The sequence below is a fragment of the Chiloscyllium plagiosum genome, unplaced genomic scaffold (genome assembly GCF_037043375.1).
Source record: "Chiloscyllium plagiosum isolate Xiang-an unplaced genomic scaffold, Cpla_swu_hap1 HiC_scaffold_30, whole genome shotgun sequence".
NCBI classification, from domain to species: domain Eukaryota; kingdom Metazoa; phylum Chordata; class Chondrichthyes; order Orectolobiformes; family Hemiscylliidae; genus Chiloscyllium; species Chiloscyllium plagiosum.
This window is the reverse complement of record NW_028270168.1, coordinates 15240618-15262323: the sequence shown is the minus strand read 5'-3', so window position 1 is coordinate 15262323 and position 21706 is coordinate 15240618. Positions and strand designations below refer to the sequence as shown.

At 42.6% G+C, this 21706-nt stretch overlaps 1 protein-coding gene across 1 annotated transcript in view; it reads right to left on the bottom strand.

Annotated features, from left to right (window-relative positions):
* The window catches only part of LOC122563543 (parkin coregulated gene protein homolog), a 294523-nt gene that overhangs the window by 203364 nt on the left and 69453 nt on the right, over positions 1-21706 (bottom strand). The window contains exon 3 of the mRNA XM_043717409.2: positions 7208-7342. Coding sequence (XP_043573344.2) covers positions 7208-7342 — 135 coding nt within the window. The remainder of the gene's footprint in view (positions 1-7207; positions 7343-21706) is intronic.

Below are 21706 nucleotides of genomic sequence, written 5' to 3'. Positions count from 1 at the left end.
ACAGAAGACAGGACCTGGATCAACTCAGCCAGTGGGCTGAGGAACAGTAGATGGCACTTCATTTAAATAAATACCAAGGTTCTGTATTCTGAAAAGACAAAGCAGGGTAGGACTTACATAGTTAATGGCAAGACCCTGGGGACTGTTGTTGATCAGAGAGACCTAGGGGTGCAGATACATTGTTCCTTGAAAGTGGTGTCACAGGTAGACAGGGTGGTGAAGGCTGCATTTGGCAGACTTGCCTTCATTGGCCAGAGTATTGAATAAAGAGTTGGGACATCATGTCACAGCTTTACAAGACTTTGGTAAGGCCATCTCTGGAGTACTATGTATAATTTTAGTCACCCTGCTATAGGAAGGATGTTATTACACTGGAAAGGGTGCTAAAATGATTTACAAGGATGCTACCGAGACTGGAGAGTTTGCGTTATAAGGAGAGGGTGGGTAAAGTGGGATTTGTTTCCCTGGAACATCAGAGGCTAAGGGGTAATCTTATAGAATTTTATAAAATCATGAGGGGCATGGATAGGGTGAACAGACAATGTCTTTTTCCCAGGGTATGGGAGTCCAAAAATAGAGGGCATAGGTTTAAGGTGAGAGGGAAAAGATTTAAAAAGGACCTGAGGGACAACTTCTTCACACAGAGAGTGATGGGTATATGGAATGAGCTGCCAGAGGAAGTGATAGAGGCTGGTACAATTACAATATTTAAAAGACATTTGGACAGGTACATGGATAGGAAAGGTTTAGAGTGATATGTGCAGTTCAGTTTAGGAAGCCTGGGCGATATGGATGAGTTGGGCCAAAGGGCCTGTATCTGTGCTTTATAACTCCATGATGCTATAGCTCTACCTCTTGGGTGCGCTGTTAATATTTGTAGAGTTTAATAATTCTGCTTCAAACTTAGCAATTTAGTGACTTTAATTATAATATTGCTGATAGCACAGGACTCTCTGGTCAGTCGATGGGTAGAAAGAAAATCTTCCGAGATGTTACGCTGGGTCAATTTATGGCAAGTACAATTTAATGTACAATCAAAGCCAGTGTGATAGTTATTACTTAGTAATGGGGAACAATGAATATCACCTGTTACAAAATGAGTTTTTGCTGCTGAGCTTCTGGGACCGAATATAGATCAATCTCTGATAACATTGAGTCATAGAGTCATAGAGATGTACAGCATGGAAACAGACCCTTCAGTCCAACCCGTCCATGCTGACCATATATCCCAACCCAATCTAGTCCCACTTGCCAGCACCAGGCCCCATCTCTCCAAACCCTTCCTATTCATATACCCTTTTAAATGTTGCAATTGTACCAGCCTCCACCACTTCCTCTGGCAACTCATTTCATACACGTACCACCTCTGCATGAAAAAGTTGCCCCGTAGGTCCGTTTTATATCTTTCCCCTCTCATCATATACCTATGCCCTCTAGTTCTGGACTCCCCCACCCCAGGGAAAAGACTTTATCTATTTACCTTATCCATGCCCCTTATGATTTTATAAACCTCTATAAGGTCACCCCTCAGCCTCCGACACTCCAGGGAAAACAGCCCCAGCCTGTTCAGTCTCTCCCTCTAGCTCAAATCCTCCAACCCTGGCAGCATCTTTTCTGAATTATTTTTTAATTTCACAACATCTTTCTGATAAGAAGGAGACCAGAATTGCACACAATATTCCAACAGTGGCCTAACCAATGTCCTGTACAGCCGCAACATGACCTCCCAACTCCTGTACTCAATACTCTGAACAATAAAGGAAAGCATACTACATGCCTTCTTCGCTATCTTATCGACCTGCGACTCCACTTTCAAGGAGTTATGAACCTGCACTCCAAGGTGTATTTGTTCAGCAACACACTCTAGGAACTTACCATTAAGTGTATAAGTCTTGCTAAGACTTGCTTTCCCAAAATGCAGCACTTCACATTTATCTGGCCCACCTGATAAAGATCCCATTGTATTCTGAGGTAACCTTCTTCGCTGTACACTACACCTCCAATTTTGGTGTCATCTGCAAACCTACTAACTATACCTCTTATGCTCACATCCAAACGATTTATATAAATGATCAATATGAGCCTTTTAATTAATAAGGCAAAGCAGATATTGGGGAGCAATGGGAGATCGACTATGTAGACATTTTGGAGATCAAGAATGCTAATTTAGGTAAGCCAATCTAAATCGGATTGCAATATTCTAAAATGTCAGAGAACATTGACTACGTTCTGAGTCAAGGCTGAAGAGGCTACTTTTTCACTGTTGGGGAGTGAACTGAAAGGAGGCATACTTCAGTCCTTCAAAATAGTAAAGGCTGCATCAATGTGTTAAAGTAAACAAACTATTTACCTCTAGCAATGAGCAATTGAGAGTGTTCATTTATAATTCTGAAGCATTAACAAAATGCTTTACAAAAACTTCTATTTTGTAAAGAAATCTCAAGGGAAGAACCTTGATTCAGACTCAACTGGCACCTTGAAGAAAATTCTGCTGATGTGGAATCAAGGTATCCAAGGTATGAAGATATTTGAGTGAAAAATGGAGGAAAACCAACTGGTCCACTGTCTTCTAGGCATAAGCAAGTTAATATCCAGACAAGTACATCTACAGGGGCAGGCAGCAGCTATACAATCACTCAGGAGGGGCAACAAAAAATCCTCTTTGCCCCCAAGTTGGTCACACAAGTTCACAAAGAATGGCAAGACACAGGTCCCATTGTCAACCTCAGCTCCATATGTGGTTACATTGAAAATCCAGCTGCTCTGTAAATGCTGAAAACAGACAGTTACAGGCAACTTGCTCCATAGGTCACCACTCCTGTGCAAAGAACAAATGCTTCCTCATATTCAACTTAGTTCCTTTGGTAATGCAGCTTAGGAACTTGACCAGGGTGCTCTCTATGCTATGGCACTCAACACAATTTATCCACAATGGATCATTTTGAAAGATCTCAAACAAGTCTCTGCTAAGTCAATGATTTTCCAGAACTAAACGCTTGAGTTCTGGAAATCTGTTTTACTGACAATTGTAAGCCTGCTTTGTATAAAATTGTGTCTGCATTGCAATACATTGCAATGTGGTTGACTCTTAACTGCTCTCTGGACAATTAGTGAAGGGCTATAAATGGTGGCCTAGCCAGCAGTGCCCACATCCCATTAATGAATTTAAAAAACTTAATGGATTCTGGAAAATAAGAAGAGTAACTGGGATATTCTTAAGTCAGCCCTTGACATCAGTATGAGTATCTGAGACATTGTGAGGGAAAGGAGCAGGTTGACGTTCCATCTGGGTAAACACTGCTGAAAACAGGATTGTAAAGAAATTACTTGGGGGTGCGAGTGAGAGCGGATACAGAACTTCAGCCTGTTTGCAGAACAAGAAGTCACAACAACGAAAGAAAGATTCTCAATATTGGCATCATGTATTATTCTTCATGCACAATTAAAATTTGGAAATTCTATGTGAGGCTGGAATGTAACATTTTGCTGTTCTCAACATCAGATTGTGAAAATAATATCCCTCAGTGTACTTATCAACATGCAGTGAAAAGAGTGGCTCACAGTGCCAGGGACCTAGGTTTGATTCCAGCCTTGAGCGACTGCCTGTGTGGAGTTGGCACCTTCTCCTCGTGTCTGCTTGGGTTTTCTCCGGGTGCCTTGGTTCCCACAGTCCAAAGAGGTGTCCTTCAGGTGGATGTGTAGGCTAGGTGGGTTAGCCATGGTAAATGTAGGAGTACAGGGATTGGGTGGGATGCTCTTTGGAAGGCTGGTGAGGGTAATGGGCTGAATGACCTGCTTCCACACTGTCGGGATTATAATTGAGGAAATTGCTATCATTTAAGTGATACACTTCATGATTCTCTGCTACTGATAATTTCATCCTGATTTGCCTCTACACAAGCCTTTCTTATATTCTGCTGCGTGGCGTTCTTGTCGAGTGTCTGGGTAAGGAACTCCCTCAGTCATTGGCAGGGAATTTCTTGAACTATTTAAGGAAACATGGCTTGGGGGCTAGATGTAGCTATGCTTTCAAATAATGAATTCTGCAATGTCAGAGATTTAATGATTATCTGTGTTTGTCGCTTCATGATATTTAGTCTGCACTTTCAGGATGGTGTGTCAGAGGAGTTCAGAGAAACTTCTCAGGAAAAGGTGGATGAGGTTATAAATTCTTGCCCGTATGTACATTTTGTGCCCTTTAAGATGGTACAATGGTAACTCCGTTCTCCTCCAATCTGGTTTTCAACTAGTGGCAAGGATTGCAGCTGTGCGATTGATGGTTCTGGGGATGTTCCTACTGCAAGTCTGATGCGCAAGCCCAAAATTGGAAAAATTAATATGTTCAACTGTGACTTAAAGCTCAAACAAAAAATAACATTACAGATCTGATCTTAATCTTTGATAAAATAACAACCCTTCGGGACAGTTATTGCTGAGTCCCTGGGATGGATTATTCTGTGCACTTTGGAACTCTGTCAGAGAGACCGAAATTGGACTCCACATTCAGAGCCAGTCCAGTGGAGCTATTTTTCCTGAAGTGACGTACTGAGGGTGTTGGATGTGCTGCTGGAACGAGACGGTGACTACAGGGGCACCTCCACACAAAGGCTGAAAGATAACAAAGTATTTCAAAGGGGTAAAAAGGTAGAGGGTCCCTCGCATCAAAGGAGATTCACCCAATTGAATCTCTGGGGCTGCTAGTCACCCTCTTTGTTGGGATGAACCTCTGCGCGCCCCCGCCCCCCCCAACCCCGGAGTTGGCAGCCTCTCCCCTCCATGGAGATTCACTCTGATGCCAGCAAAATGCTGCTGGTGCCACTGCCACACGTAAAGGGGGCTCACCAATAATTCCGATGGCTCCCTGCCTCCAGGCAGTAGGCATTCAATCAATTCCCATGACTATGTTACACTCCCACTCCCACTCCCACTAACGGCTGTTGAATGTGCTGGACTGCCATTCCAATACAACACCTCCAGATCACCAACTCCACTTCCAGCATTTCGGAGCTGGAAAAATCCATCTCCCCTCTGCCATCTATGTGTCTGTCGGCAGTCCCCAGTCAATGTTCTTGAACATGTATTCTTCCAAATTCATGAGAAATGTGTGTGTGTGCGCGCGTGTGTGAATGTTGTGTGTGTGTGCGCGCGTGTGTGAATGTTGTGTGTGTGTGTGCGCACGCGTGTGTGAATGTTGTGTGTGTGTGTGCGTGTGTGAGTGAGTGTTGCAAGTGTGAGTGAGTGTTCTGTGTGTGTGTTGCATGTGTGTGTGTGTTGCATGTGTGAGAATTGTGTGTAAGTGTATGTGTGTGTATGCTGCGTATGTGTGAGTGGGTGAGTGTTGTATGTGTCTGAGAGAGTGTTGCAGGTGTATGAGTGAGTGTTGTGTGTGAGCGTGTATGTGTGAGAGTGTTGCATGTGTGTGTGAGTGTTGTGTGTTTGTGTGTGTTAGTGTTGTGTGTGTGTTACATGTGTGTGAGTGAGAATTTGTGTGTGTGTGAAAGAGTTGTGTGTGTGTGAGTGTTGTGTGTGAGCGCTATGTGTATGTGCGTGTGTGTGAAAGAGTTTTGTGTGTGTGTGTGTGTGAGCATTGTGCGTGTGTGTATGCACGTGCATGTGCATGCATTTGTGAGTGTGTGTGTGTAGTAATTTTAAAGGGACCACCTATGGCTCTGGCATGTGTGGATATATCTAGGCTGACCTTCTGCCAGGCAGCTTAACAGAATACAGGGCAACCCTTTCACTTACCCGTGGTTTACTGTGGCCCGAGTGTATAAAAGGGAACGTTCCAGAATCAGGGATGAGGAGGCTGCTGGGAAGGTACATTTCCCATTGAAATGAATGGGTTTACACCTATCTGCAGTAGGTCCTGGAATGTATCCCTCGTGGTTATGGGGGACTACTGTACAGTTCACAACCCTCAGTCATATGCCTGCTCCCATAACTCCGGCCTCTTGTATTTGTTCGATTTTAAATTGCTCGACTACTGATGGTAGTGGACCCCAGGCTCTGGAGTTTTTGGTCTACCCATTACTGCCCCTCCAAGTCTCTGTTCTGCCTTAAAATGCTTCCTTGCTGACCTTTCAGCCTTAAGCCTTACTGTCACCTCATGCGGCCTGGTATCAAATGCTCCTCTATAACCTTCTTGCAAAGCAACTTTGGACATTTCATCATGTTAAAGGTATTACATAAATATAAGTTCTTGTTATTAATTGCATGTATTCCTTAACTGTATATTTTGTATGTAAGATTAGTCAAATAAATTATAAATATTAATATTCTGAAAGACAATGATTCAAAATTAGAATTTATTAACTTCATCCATTTTATGCAAAATCTGAATAAGCTAACAAGAAGCTATTTATTATAGGTTCTAAAACATACATTGCTCACTTAAAGATTTATTGCTTTGTGACTTTGTCTGCATTCCAAGATACGGAAAAAGCCTGTTTCTCTAAAAGCTTTCTCAGTAATGAAATCTTTAATTTCCTAATCAGTTTAAGAATGCTCCAACGTGGTCCCCTGTCATGACATTTAGATATAAATTGTTGAGAGAAAATAAACTGAATTGGATTAATAAAAGGGATTTCTGTTATACCATTTTTTGTAAAAGCTGAATAACAGCATTAGAGAGTAGAACTAATCGATTCATTTCTAAACCAATTAACCTTTCACAAGGGAAAATGGAGGAGACGCAATGATTTCAGGCTGGAGGTCAGTCAGTGACAGGGACGTGTCTGTCACTGATTACATTAGCAATCCTGCATAGGAAGTGAAGTGTTGTAATATCGGTCCAAGCTTAATTTACATTCTACGCTTGATTACAGGCAGTACACAATTATGACCCAGCTATTTAGCTAATTAAAGGTTGCATTCTAAGATATGGCTTGCAGTACAGGATGAAGTTATGACAATGAACTAAGACTGAGGCGTATCAGTTGTCAATGATAGACTGGTTGGAATAGCTGAGTTTTGAAAATCCTCATAAAAATGGAAATAGACGGCTGGGTAAAAAGGCTTTTCAAAAACCACTTCTGACCCTGTCATCTCCCAAAGCACATAATTTAATCATTAGAGTGGGACAAAGCTGCCTCATGGGTGTGTTTATAGTGCCATTTACTAAAACACTCAATCAAAATAATTGATGAGCTAAATTTGTTACTGCCAGGAGATGCTACTTGAAAGTTGCATAAGTTAATATTGCACCAACCTTCCAGGCGATTCGATTTCCTTTAGTGTCATGTTCCATAGCAATAGGGAAGTCACCCCTTTTATAAAACTTTCGAAATGCTGTGGGTTTTATCTGTCTTTCTTTAAATGCTCCAGCCACTTGAGGTCCAACATCCTATCAAAGGAAAAATAGGACAAGAGTTACTATCTCAAAGAAAAATAACATTTCAATTGTAAAGCAACTTTTGGGATGTCATAACTACATCAGGGTCAAACAAGTACTCATTCTAGAAATGCAGCTGTTGGAGAAAGAGAAAGGTTACGTATATTTACACAAACAGCTTCATCATGTAGTAAAACAAAGCAAATTACTGTGGATACTGGAAATCTGGAAAATAAACAACAGAAATCCTTGAAATACTCAACAGATCAAGCAGGATTTATAGAGAGAGAAACTGAGTAAACATCGCAGGTCAAGGCCCATCATCAGATGATAGGTTTAGATCAAGGGGTGAGTGGGACTAGGATATAAAGGGGGTCTATAATAGGGTGAAAGGAAAGACAGATTGAAAGACAGAGGAGTTGGTATTACACAGCCAAAGAGAAAACTCCCCTGCCAAGATCGTTTCCACAGGGTACGGGATTCCAAAACTGGAGGGCATAGGTTTAAGGTGAGAGGGGAAAGATATAAAACCAACTATTTCATGCAGACGGTGGTGTGTGTATGAAATGAGCTGCCAGAGGAAATGGTGGAGGCTCGAACGATTACAACCTTTAAAAGGCGTCTGAATGGATATATGACTAGGAAGGGTTTAGAGGGATATGAGCCAAATGCTGGCAAATAGGACTAGATTGGGTTGGGATATCTGGTGGGCATGGACGAGTTGGACCAAAGGGTCTGTTTCCGTGCTGTACATATCTGTGACGCTATGACTGTAAGAGTGCTGGAACAAGAGGCAAAGAAACAAAAGACATAGCGAGAGCAGGAACGTTGCTGGCTGAAAACAACAATGACAGAAAATATGAACCATGCGAAGAAAAAGAAACAAACAAAAGCCAGAATTTGCTTTCTGAAATTATTGAACATCAGTGCTGAGTCTGGAAGGTGTAAAATACTTGAGCAAATGATGATATCCATCAAGCTTGTGTTGAGCGTCATTGGAATGGGGAAGTAGGTGAAGGACAAGGACATCAATGTGAGAAAGAGTTAATCAGTTAACTCCTGACACATTAGTACAAGACTGAAGGAGGCCATTGGGCTCATTGTGCCTTTTTGAGCTCTTTGCAAGAGCGATCAAATCAGAGTCACTTCCGGCCAATAGTTGGATCAGCTTTGTAACGTCCTGACAACTGAGTACATCCTGCTCCAATTCACATTGGTTGGCGGCAACATTACACAGCTAATACTCTATCTTACATCATACAAAATTCTGCAGCACTATTCTCTGCTTCAAAACATGAAGAGTTGAATTACTAGGCCTTAGAATTATAGAGTCATAGAGATGTACAACACAGAAACAGAGTCTTCGATCCAACTCATCCATGCTGACCAGATATCCTAACCTAATCTAGTCCCATTTGCCAGCACATGGGTCATATCCCTCCAAACCCTTCCTATTCATGTACCCATCCTGATGCCTTTTAAAAGCTGCAATTGTACCAGCCTCCTCCACATCCTCTGGCAGTTCATTCCATACACATACCATCCTCTGTGTGAAAACGTTGCCCCTTAGGTCTCTTTTATATCTTTCCACTCTCACCCTAAACCTATGCCCTCTAGTTCTGGACTCTGTCACCCAGGGAAAAGACTTTGCCTATTTACCCTATTCATTCCCCTCATAATTTTGTAAACCTCTATAAGGTCACCCTTCAGCCTCCGACGTTCCAGGGAAAACAGCCCTGGCCTATTCAACCTCTCCCTAAAGCTCAAATCCTCCAAACCCGGCACATCCTTGTAAATCTTTTCTGAACCCTTTCAAGTTTCATTACATCTTTCCTTTCGGAAGGAGACCAGAATTGCACGCAATATTCCAACAGTCTCCCACCTCTTATAAATGGAAAATGCACTGTCTGGACAATGGTATCTCAGCTCACCAGGGGTGATTATATCAATAAACCTCCCATGCTGGCCCTGAAGCCCACAGTGGTGTAATAACTGATTCTGTTTGAGTGATCAATGATGTGTTTTCTTTCTAATTACAAATGGAGTAACTCTCACAGTGAGTGTGGCACTGCTAATTTGTACAATATTTTTGAGACTTTCTTCCAAATGGTTTTAGTGCTTCAAAGCCTATTTGTAAAGGGATTTTAAAGAGCTCAGTAAATTATACAACAGTTTAGAGTTTGGTCACCCTCACTAAAATATTGAAGGAGTGCTAAAGCTATATGGATTTCTTTTCTGGAAGTAGTGACTGGACTATATTACTATTTGAAACAAATTGTGCCAAAAATTAATAGATTGTCAGTATCACGTGAACAAAAGTTATAAATCACCAAACATGGGAAAATTAAATGCTAAGACTTTCTGCTGCCTCTAGTTCCATAGATCAACCAAACTTTAAGAACCAGCTTCAGACTTGTGGTTTTGGAGGTCAAATTACCGAATTATTTTATGCAAGGTCTTTTCCCTGGTGTGTGGGAGTCCAGGACTAGAGGGCATAGGTTTAGGGTGAGAGGAGAAGAATTTAAAAGGGACCTGCAGGGTAGGTTTTTCATGCAGAGGGTGGTGTGTGTATGGAATGAGCTGCCAGAGAAAGTGGTGGAGCCTGGTACAATCACAGCATTTAAAAGGCATCTGGATGGGTATATGGATAGGAAAGGTTTAGTGGGATATGGCCCAAGTGCTGGCGATTGGGACTCGACTAGGTTGGGATATCTGGGTCAGCATGGACGAGTTGGGTGGAAGGGTCTGTTTCCGTGCTGTATATCTCTATAACTGCGACTCTAAGAGTGAGTTTATTTCCACATGGATCATAAATGATCTCTTACTGGAAATAGGAACTGCAAAGGATTGTTAGGGCTTGGGTGACTGGGGGAAGGGTGTCATAGATGATGGAGGGTTTAGAGAAGAAATTCCCAGTTTTTTTATTGCCTCCAGATTGGTGTAAGTTTTGAATCTATTTTCTTCCACCTCACCAAGTGACTACACTGTTTGAGATGTGTCGCGATACACAATGCTTTCGATTTGAACCAGACCTTGAGGGGACACATTGATGGTAGGAGACACCCGAAAATGATGAGGGCACTCAATAGTGTGTTCATCCCATCGCGTCAACATATGAAGAGAGACTGGATCAGTTAGGACTATGTTCAATGGAGTTTAGAAGAATGAGGGAGTGATCTCATTGAAACCTATAAAATTCTAATACAATCTAGACAGGGTAAATACAGGAAGGATGTTATCAATAGCCAGGGATTCCAAAACCAAGAGTCACTGGTTAAGGATACCAAGTGGGCCATTGAGGACTGAGATGAGGAGAAATGTTTTCACCCACAGAGTGATGAGCCTGTGGAGTTCTCCATCACAGAAAACAATTGAGGCCAAACTATTGAATGTTTTCAACAAGTCCTAGATACAGTTCTTAGGGCTAAAAGGAACAGGGGGCTGAGTTGGATGATCAGACATTATGATATTGAAAGGCGGAGCAGGCTTGAAGGGCTGAATGGCCTACTCTTGCTGCTATTCTCTATGATTCTGCATTAGCACCAATGGTATTTTGGGGGAAGGAGGGGATTGGCTCTCGCACCCAAAGAAGCCAATTGGGTAAGTTAATTGCTCAACAAAATCCCATCACTGCTGGCATTTTCTCAATGCTGGTGGCTTTGCCCACTACATGGGGAAACTGATAGGTGAATGCCTTCTTGAGCAAGGGGATGAGGTGTCCTTTTATTCAGGAACTTTGTGGCCCCTGGTGGGGGGCTCGCTCTAGCAACAATCCCCCTGCCCTCACCAAGCCATGTCTCCTTCTGGGCAGGACCTGTCAGACTGAACCTGGTGCTCCCAGACTCTGCTTGCCTGGTTGGGAAGGCAGTATGCTCCCATTCCATCCTTTATTTCCAATTGCGGTACCAGCACCCACCAGCATTGCTGGTGATGCTGTTTAGCCTTCAGCCATCCAATTGGTCATCTGCTCCTGGGGCTAGGTGGGAATCCTTAAAGGGGCAGCATGCCTAATTAGCTGTCTGACACAGATAATGTTTGGCCAGGGGTCCTGCTCACAGCTGAGATGGGACCATCTCTGGGTTTCTGGTCTATAATCAGGACCTCAGATACAACAACAAAATTCAGTGTGACATATCACACTGTGTGCCTCAGGCTAGGTGAACTGGATGGTCTTTTCCTGCCTGCTGTCGTTTAGAAAGCTATATTATATAAGGAGATTAGTGGAATCTTTCCAGTTCTTAAACAACAGCAACTTTAAAGAGACACTTTGAGTCAAAGAGGTGTACAGCACAGAAACAGACCTTTCGGTCCAACTCGTCCATGCCAACCAGATATCCCAACCTAATCTAAGCCCACCTGCTTGCACCCGGCCCATATCCCTCAAAACCCTTCCTATTCATATACCCATCAAAATGCGTTTTAAATGTTGCATTTGTACCAGCTTCCACCACTTTCTCTGACAGGTCATTCCATGCATGCACCATCCTCTGCATGAAAAAGTTGCCCCTTAGGTCTCTTTTATATCTTTCCCCTCTCACCCTAAACCTATGCCCTCTAGTTCTGGACTCCTCCGCCACAGGGAAAAGACTTTGTCTATTTGTCTTATCCATGCCCCTCATAATTTTATAAACCTCTATAAGGTCACCCCTCAGCCTCTGAGCTCCAGGGAAAACAGCCCCAGCCTATTCAACCTCTCCCTATAGCTCAAATCCTCCAACCCTGGCAATATCGTTATAAATCTTTTCTGAACCCTTTCAAGTTTCACAACAATCTTCCGATAGGCAGGAAACCAGAATTGCACGCAATCTTCCAGAAATGGCCTAACCAATGTCTGTACAGCTGCAACATGACATCCCAACTCCTGTACTCAATACTTGAGCAGCTAGTATAGGGATACTCTAGATGGCAGATGCCAAGAGGCAATGTGGATGTTGTGGAGGATGGAAACCTTACAGGCACAAGAATTGTTCAATCATTAAAAAAGAATGGTTCATCTTTACAACAATAAGCCACATCTAGAAGATGTGTCAAAATAGGACACAATTACAGAGCAATGCAGAGTCAAACAGGTCCTCACACATAGAACTTAATGAGGTAGAAAAGACGACAATGGAAGAAAAAACTAAAGATAATCCTAGGGGAAAAAAGTTGATCCAGGTCTAGAGTTTTGGCAAGAAGCTTATTATGTCAACAGGTAGCTCACTAATTTTAAGCTTGTTACAGGGACAAGTACACATATCTAGAGAAACACTGCTCACAGCATACAACAATGCAATTACTTAGTCCAGGAAATATAGCTCTCAAGATTAATGGTATGCTATAAGAAACCCTGTAACATAAAGGATGTCAGGCAGAAGAGAATTTATGTTGAGAATGTGGTGCTAGAAAAGCACAGTAGGTCAGGCAGCATCCGAGGAGCAGGGGCACCAATGTTTCGGGCATAAGCCCTTCATTGTGGACTTCATTTGATTCTCCTGCTCCTTGGATGCTGCCTGACCTGCTGCGCTTTTCCAGCACTGCACTCTTAACTCTGATCTCCAGCATCTGCAGTCTTCACTTTCTCCTGGAAAAGAATTTATATGTATTTCACACAACTTTTCCAGGGACAGTCATGCAAAAACCAAAAAATTCTGGTTAAGGAATCGGTCATCGAATAACTGGTTGTCAGTAGACTGAGCTTCCTTGACCCATAATGGATCCCAAACAGCAGACACAACTCATTGGGATTATCCGTGTTGGCATTAGAGGATTGTTTCCTGCTCTCAAAAATACAACATTGCTTGGTTCAGAAATCCAACATACTTCGCAAGAAAAAAGTGCTCATTTCAAAAGAGCAGCTGCTCTCTGTGACGAAGATTCAATGTATAAAAGTCCTTTCAGTATAAAGGGACTTCACAGGTCCCACACTGCCAGATACAAAATCTAGGTCAATGGTCTTCATGCCAAAGACCAACCAATCTTCAAAGTCTGAGGGAATCATATTCTGGTTGAGCAATGAAACCATCAGAGCATCAAAATGTGCGAACCTAGAGACTTTGGGAAAGTGGGGAGATGTGGTGGCAGTCCATATAATTAATTACATGAATGTATAAATATTAACAATAGAGAAACAGCTTGGGGTAAGATACTCTAATAGGTGTTGGAGTTTGAATGAGTTAATAGGTGAAAATGGGTACTGCAGGTGCTGGAGATTAAAGTCAAGATTAAAGTGGTGCTGGAAAAGCACAGTGGGTCAGGCAGCATCCGAAGAGCCGGCAAATCAATGTTTCGGTCATAAACCCTTCATCAGGAAAGCCATCATTCCTGATGAAAGGCTTTGGCCTGGAACGTCAATTTTCCTGATCCTCGGATGCTGCCTGACTCGCTGTGCTTTTCCAGCACTACTCTAATCTTGACTTTGAAAGAGTTAATGCTGATGGATGTATCAGCACTATCTAATATGCTCCGATTTGGGTCGGAGATCAGCTCTGGATTCTAAAGGACATGCTCCTATCTTCAAGGTCTCCCCCATGATCTTAGTAACAATTCATGTGATTTTCCACTTGTTGTCCACATACAGGGATGAGCTAGTGACTAAGGGGCTGCAACCACTGCTCAGACGTTTCATCACATTGGCTGTAATCAGTTCATTAAACAGCTGTCATGTAAATGAGGGCTAGTATCTCATCCAGTCACAACACTAGCAACCTGAGTCACCTGAAGCTGCAGGCCAATCAGAGACCAGCAGCATCCATGTCCTCCAGTTTGCCAGTGGATGACCTACTTCTCAAGGAGCCCAGTGGTGAGAAGGTACGTTGTTTATTTTTTCTCCACACAGGATGGGGGATTCATAAGAAGGAAGGCTCAGGAGCAAGGGCACGCTGTTTTTCAGAGGCCCTCCCTTTGCTCCCCCCACCCCACCTCCAATTGCCCCTAGATTGGTGCAATTGGTTGTCCCCTAATCCTGCACGCAGGCCATTGGGAAACTAAACATCTTTCCTGCAGGCCAAGGAGGCAGGAGATCACAGAAAGATGGCACATTGAGTAATTGGTTGAGCATGTGGGAGACTTAATCACTGATGTGTTGAGTAAGTCATACATGGTCCTTCTCACACAGCAATTAATTGTGGAGGTGGTGAGAAATGGGTGAGTTTCTCTCCAGTATAAACTCACTGAATCACTTCCCCTCCTCACCATTTATCTTGCCACCTGCAGAGAGGAGACAATCATGTTCAGTATCTATCAAACCAATGGAATTTGTACCCAGTTGCTATCATACAATAAACTGTGCTCCCCCTTGATCTTAGTAACAATCCATGTGACTTTCCACTTATTGTCCACATACAGGAGTGAGCTAGTGACTAAGAGGCAAAACTATACTCTCATTAGATTACCAAATGGCTTTTATTTACCACATGAGACCAATTAACTCCCAACCTGAAAAAAGGATGGTGGCAGTATCTTTCACTAACATGGTTACATTCAGGAAACAGTACCTAACAGTTTGCAGGGATTGATTACAAAAGAAGTTGTGCAAACATATCCTGAAATTGCAGGGCGAGGATTAGAAAAATTTGAATATTCTGAATGAAGCTTTGCCTCCTCCTTCAGTATGCCTTGGTCAGCTGGATGCTTCCTTTTCTTTGTCACGTTTTACAATGATTGTGCTCAGGTGTCCCTCAAATGTTTCTATTTTAATTCAAATACATTATCCCCTTTCTTTTTAAACACTTTCTTCTTTAGAGATATTCACTTATAGAGAGATTGTGTTTGCATTTCAGCCCTCCTGACAGTATAACAGGGACAATGAACACTAGAGGAAAGGTGCTATGGTATTTTCAACTCACTGATTACACAAATAAAATTTGGCTGAGAGCCCAAACCCAGACTGAACCAATTTGAGTAGATTTACAGGGCCACTAAAAGAAATGTAATGTGCCAGTCTGAATCTGACCGTACTGGAATTTTTAACACCAGTTCAATTCACTTGTAGAATTATTCACGCTCCTAATTAAAATAGGCCATAATTCACCCTCCTGTTCCTATTGCTTGTTCTGTGCAGTTAGTCTGGTAGAGCAAGTTGCTCTTTCTAATTCCTTACTTGGAAAGTATGTTAAGATGAGGTATACAGGGATAGAAACTGCTGGGAAAACTGACTGGTATCTTAACATTTAATTCTGAGGGTAAACTCTAGTAGCTATTTCTTTAAATCAGCTGGCACAAGAATCAAGGAGTCATAGAGATGTACTTCACGGAAACAGACCCTTCGGTCCAACTTGTCCATGCCGACCTGATATCCCAACCCAATCTAGTCCCACCTGGCAGCACCAGGCCCCTATCTCTCCAAACCCTTCCAATTCATATACCCAGCCAGATGCCTTTTAAATGTTGCAATTGTACCAGCCTCCACCACTTCCTCTGGCAGCTCATTCCATACACCACCCTCTGCATGTAAAAGTTGCCCCTGTGTTCCTGGTATGGATTGCTGGCCAGTTGGATGCAGGGTAGGACCAGAATCAGACTTAATTATGATGGTTGTGCTTACATACTGTGATGGGGTATAGGAACAGGAAGAAGCCATTTATCCATTTGAGTCTGTAATGTAATTCACTTTCACTATCTTCCCCAGTTTGGTCCACACTTGATCCCAGATACACATCAATGTCGATGACTCACCAGTAACAGCCTAGTTAGGCACTCAGTTCAAGGACAATCAGAGATGAGCAATAAATGCTGGACTTGGCAATGACATCCACCCACCATCTCTTCATATCTTTGGCTAATAAAAACCCAACAATTTTCAGCAAGTATTCGGAGCTTCCATCATTCCTGGCAAGGCACTTGATATTCTTGCCCAAGGTGAGTTTGGTGACAGGGCAGCATTTAATTGGATGGGACAGTGGCAGGCATGGACTCTACCTCTACCTCAAATCATGCTGGGCTCGGCAGGTTTGTGCATGGCCTTCTCAACCCGAAGCAAATCAAATGGTCAATGGTCATGCTGCCCAATTGATGGTATGTGGCCAGTGGTGGGCAGGGAACTTGCCATTCGAGAAGCGCAAAGACTTTGGGCTTGGTTGTGGTCTTCTAGGGGGCATCCTCACTGTCACGCAGTCAGTATATCGACAGACCTGGCCCCTGGAAGTGGGGTACCAGTTGAGAGTCAATCTCCTCCTGCCTCCTGGACTTGCAGCAGAGACCCTGCCCCATCTGCTGCATCCTGTGACTACCTCCCCCTCCATCCAACCATCACTGGGACTTGCATCCTCAGTCCCTTTGACTTACTCTTCACAATGCGATGGCCTAGTGGCATGAGACTACAAATCCAGTGATACAGGTAATATCATGGGTTCAAATTTCATAACAGATGATGGAATTTGAAGTTAATTTTAAAAAATCTAAATAGAAAGTGATAACAATTAAACCATTGTCAGTTATTAGAAAAATCCACCTGGGTCACTGAAACCTTTCTGGAAAGAAACTGCCATCCTTACCTGGTCTGGTCTGCATGTGACTCCAGACTCACATCAATGAGGTTGACTCTTAAATGCCCTCTGGGTAATTAGGGATGGGTAATAATTGCTGCTCCAGACAATGACACTCACATTTTGTGCATGAATAAAAACAGACCTCTGTGTCCCAGAACAGGAGAAACACAAAGATCCATGTTACTAATATACTGAAACTCAAGGCCATAATCACCTTCTCATATAACAAAGTGACATTTTGGACCAGTCCGATGCATTGTGATATTAGTCAGAATAATCAAAATGGCCCTTCAATTAAACAAAATATAATTTTAAAAATTAGCTCGCTATCATTTAAAATTGGTCAGATCTTAAAATATGAAGAAAGCAACATATGCAGCATAGGAATGATAAATATTTATGGATTCTCTTTAAAAATTACCAACAAAATAAATGGGCAAATACATAAAGGTCAACTATTCATGGAATGTTAAAAAAATCAATGCTGCCAGTGCAGGCAAGTATGGTGTCCCTGCAGGCTATGGACTGCACAGGGGATTTGGTGCTGCAATCATCTATGTTGCTGCGCCAATGGCAAATTAATGCTCTATAATACACCCTTAATCAGCTGCAAGCAAGTTCTTTGTCTTCTCACAGTTATAGACACACTGTGTAATAATATAACCTCATATCCTCTGTATGAAATCTCTTCTTTTGTGACCCCAAGGAAAACTGTGATAAAACTGTTAAGCCTCCGGTTGCAGTAATGCAAACGAAGTTTTATTTCCACGGTCAGAGGAGGTAAAATCTGCATTTTATTTAAAGATATGTCAGGCAATGTTCTCTCAGGCCTGCAGAAGTTACACACAAAAGACCCGACAGAACCTAATTTTATTCTTTGATGGAATGCCAGTGTCACTAACAAGGCCAGCATTTGTTGCTCATTCCCTAATTGTCCACGGATTGAGATTGTTGTTGGGCCATTGCAGAAGTTCATAAAGAGTCAACCACATTGATGTCTCCCTGGAGTCAAATGTGGATCAGATGGGGCAAGGAATTTTCGTCACCCTAAATGTCATTCTTGACCCAAATGGGTTTTTAGTGACAATTGATGATGGTTATCACAGTCACTATACTGACACTAGTGTTATAATCTAGATTTATTAATTGTACTTATATTCCATGTACTGCTGTTGCAGGATTTGGACCAGTGTCCCCAGGGCATTAGTTGAGCCAGTGACATTACCACCACTACACCATAACTCAACATTCTACTTCAGCTATGTTGAGCTATTGGAAACATCATAATTCTTCAATGCTTCAGGCTAAATGCCAACAATCCTTTAATTCAGTTGGAGAAGCAGCGCAGGATATCTGTTTATATATCAACAGTGTATTAAAAATTTACCCATATACATGTTTTTGCCAAATGTCTTCTGTTTGTTTCCATTGTAAATTCTTGTAGCACTATTAACAATGGTAACTGTTTATGTAGAAGAGTCGCATGGTAGTTGCAATCTCCCACCAGTGGTGGCACCATAAGCCATTCACTGTAGATGTTCATAATCAAACTATTCAGATGTGCTTTGACACTCCTCTGGAGATGATGGAACCAGATGTCTTGGCTCAGAGCTAGGGATACTACCCCTGCAATAGCCCAAGCATTAATTTTATATTTCCCATCTACACAAACCGCACTACTACAACCAATTCTATTTTTCTGCTTCTTGATATGCCACATTTATAGAGTCGTAGAGATGTACAGCATGGAAGTAGACCCTTCGGTCCAACCCGTCCATGCCAACGAGATATCCCAACCCAATCTAGTCCCACCTGCCAGCACCCGGCCCATATCCCTCCAAACCCTTCCTATTCATATACCCATCCAAATGCCCACATAGTCTGCACATTTACAAACTAATGGTTTTAAGTTGGTATTTTATGATATTAAAAAATCGAATGTATGTCTTTATAATGGAGACATTGACATATCTTGGTATAATTAGTGCTGCTGTTTATTTTATGACATGTATTAACTCCTGCAAAGCAGAAGTATCACATAATTTTCAATAAGTAGCAGGCGCTCCAATTCTTTCAGCGTAGCACAACCCCCCCAACCCCCCCACCCCCGTTACTGTCAGTAGTGAACAGAATATTTGTTAGTAAATAAATAAATAATGTTAATCAGCTTAGTCCTGATGAAGGGTCCCAGCCTGAAACGTTGACTCTCCTGTTCCTCGGATGCTGCATGACGTGCTGTGCTTTCTCCAGCTCCACTCTTTGTCAACACTGATTTTCCCGAATCTGCAGTCCTCACTGTCTCCAAGCTTATCTCAGCAGCCAGGAGAAAACTGGTCAGGACGTCAAGTGTAGTTCCTGCTTTTCTTTGAAGAGTACATAAGAACTAGGAGCAGGAGGAGGCCAATCAGCCCCTCGCATCTCCTCCACCATTTAATATGATCATGGCTGATCTCATCTTGGCCTCAAGTCCATTTTCCTGCATTCTCCCCAAAACCCTTTCACCCATTACTAATTAAAAATCTGTCTTTCTTCTCAAATTTATTCAGTGTCCCTTCATCCGCCATACTCTGGGATAGTGAATTTCTTCAATTCATATCTTTTTGAGAGAGGTAATTCTTCCTTATCTCTGTTTTAATTCTACCACCCCTTATCCTGAAAATATGACCTCTCATCTAGATTGCTCCACAAAGGGATGCCTACCAGATGACATTTGTTTCAAAATGTTCCCCTGAAGGGGCAGAGAGGGTTCTACTGGAAGGTTTTGGCAGCATTGGGCAGCATGGTGGCTCAGTGGTTAGCACTGCTGCCTCACAGTACCAGGAACCCAGGTTCTATTCCAGCCATGGGCCACTGTTGGTGTGGAGTTTGCATGTTCTCCCCATGTCTGCACCGGGTGCTCCAGTTTCCTCTCACAATCCAAAGATGTGCAGGTTGGGTGAATTGACCATGTTAAATTGCCCATAGTGTTCAGCGGTGTGTAGGTTAGGTGCATGAGTCAGGGGTAAATGTAGAATAATAAGGTAGGAAAATGGGTCTGGGTGCATTACTCTTCAGAGGGTCACTGTGGACTTGTTGGGCCAACTGGCCTGTTTCCACACTGTAGGGATTCTATGATTGAAAATGCTGAGTGTTCAGCTCTTTCTGTGTTATAGTCCAGCAAGGCTTTGGATCCATCGTTCTTGAACAGAGGCGAAAGTGCTCCCAGCTGAGCCAACATCATGCCTATAATCCTGAAGATGGAACTGAGCCAAGCTGGTATGTGGAAAGTACACTCTCTCTTCAAGGAACCTCCTTGAATATGTGGTTAAACAAACTGAGTTAATAAAGCAATTTCACTTTATGGTCAGTGTTACTCTTACTGCGATTAAAATCATTGCACTGCTCAAGAACTGAACATAGATAATGAAAGCATTGCTTCAGTATACCCGCAACACAATGGGCATATTTTAGCAGAGGGTAGACCACAACGTGGTGCTGCTGGGTGTTCACATGCAGTGGACAAACTCAACAACTTGTCATTTCCCTTTCTGATCACTGCGCCATATTCAAATAATTCATGTGAAAGTAATGACTTTGCTGAAACCCTCAAGGTAGATTCACACTCATTTTGAATCATTTTCTGTGCTCATTATTCATTTTATATTCATAATAGCATTAAAGTGCTTTTCATTTTCCCTCAGCGTCTGTGCAGAGATGAATAAGAATGCCATTAATGTTAATGGGATCCTTTTGATTTGGAGTTCACTCCAATGCTTGTGACACTCTTGCTTCATGTAATGATGCTCCATGACTGTTCAGCATTCTGTCCTTACAATAATCAAGACCATAAGACTTGGGAGCAAAAGTAGGCCATTCTGTCCATCAAGTCTGCTCCACCATTCAATGTGATCATGGCTGCTCTGATAATCTCCAACACATTTAGTGGTCAGAGTATTGAGTACAGGAGTTGGGAGGTCATGTTACGGCTGTACAGGACATTGGTTGTGCCGCTTTTGGAATATCATGTGCAATTCTGGTCTCTTTCCTGTTGGAAAGATGTTGTGAAACATAAAAGGGTTGAGAAAAGATTTACAAGGATGCTGCCAGAATTGGAGTATTTGAGCTATAGGGAGAGGCTGACTAGGCTGGTACTGTTTTCCCTGGAGCATCGGAGGGTGAGGGGTGACCTTATAGAGGTTTACAAAATAATGAGGCGCATGAATAGGATAAATAGACAAGGTCTTTTTCCTGGGTGACAGGGTCCAGAACTAGAAGGCATAGGTTTAGGGTGAGAGGGGAAAGATATAAAAGAGACCTAAGAGGCAACTTTTTCACGCAGAGGATAGTACGGGTATGGAATGAACTGCCAGAGGAGGTGGTGGAGGCTGGTACAATTGCAACATTTAAAAGGCATCTGGATGGATATATGAATAGGGAGAGTTTGGAGGGATATGGGCCAGGCGCTGGCAGGTGGGACTAGATTGAGGTTGCGATATCTGGTTGGCATGGACGAGTTGGACTGAAGGGTCTGTTTCCGTGCTGTAAATCTCTATGACTCTATGCCCACTTTCCTGTCTTTTCCCTATAACCCTTGATGCCCTTACTGACTACAAATCTACCTCAGCCTTGAAGACACTTAACGACCCCCAGGCTAAGCGGCCCTTCTGTGCAAAGAATTCTACAGATACACCAACTTCTAGGAGACAAACGTCTTCCTCATTTCTGTCTTAGAAAGAATAAGGCTCAGGTTCTCACGTCAGTTTGCCATGAGACATTCATGGCTCTCTCTAACCTACTGCTTTCTGCCAGGGTCATGACACAATGCCACTGACGTGTGTGGCTCACCAAAACACAACCCCATATGTTTCACAGTAGTTCACCCTGTTTAATGACTGTTTAGTGGAAGTCTTGTGGCTCAGTAGATAGTGCA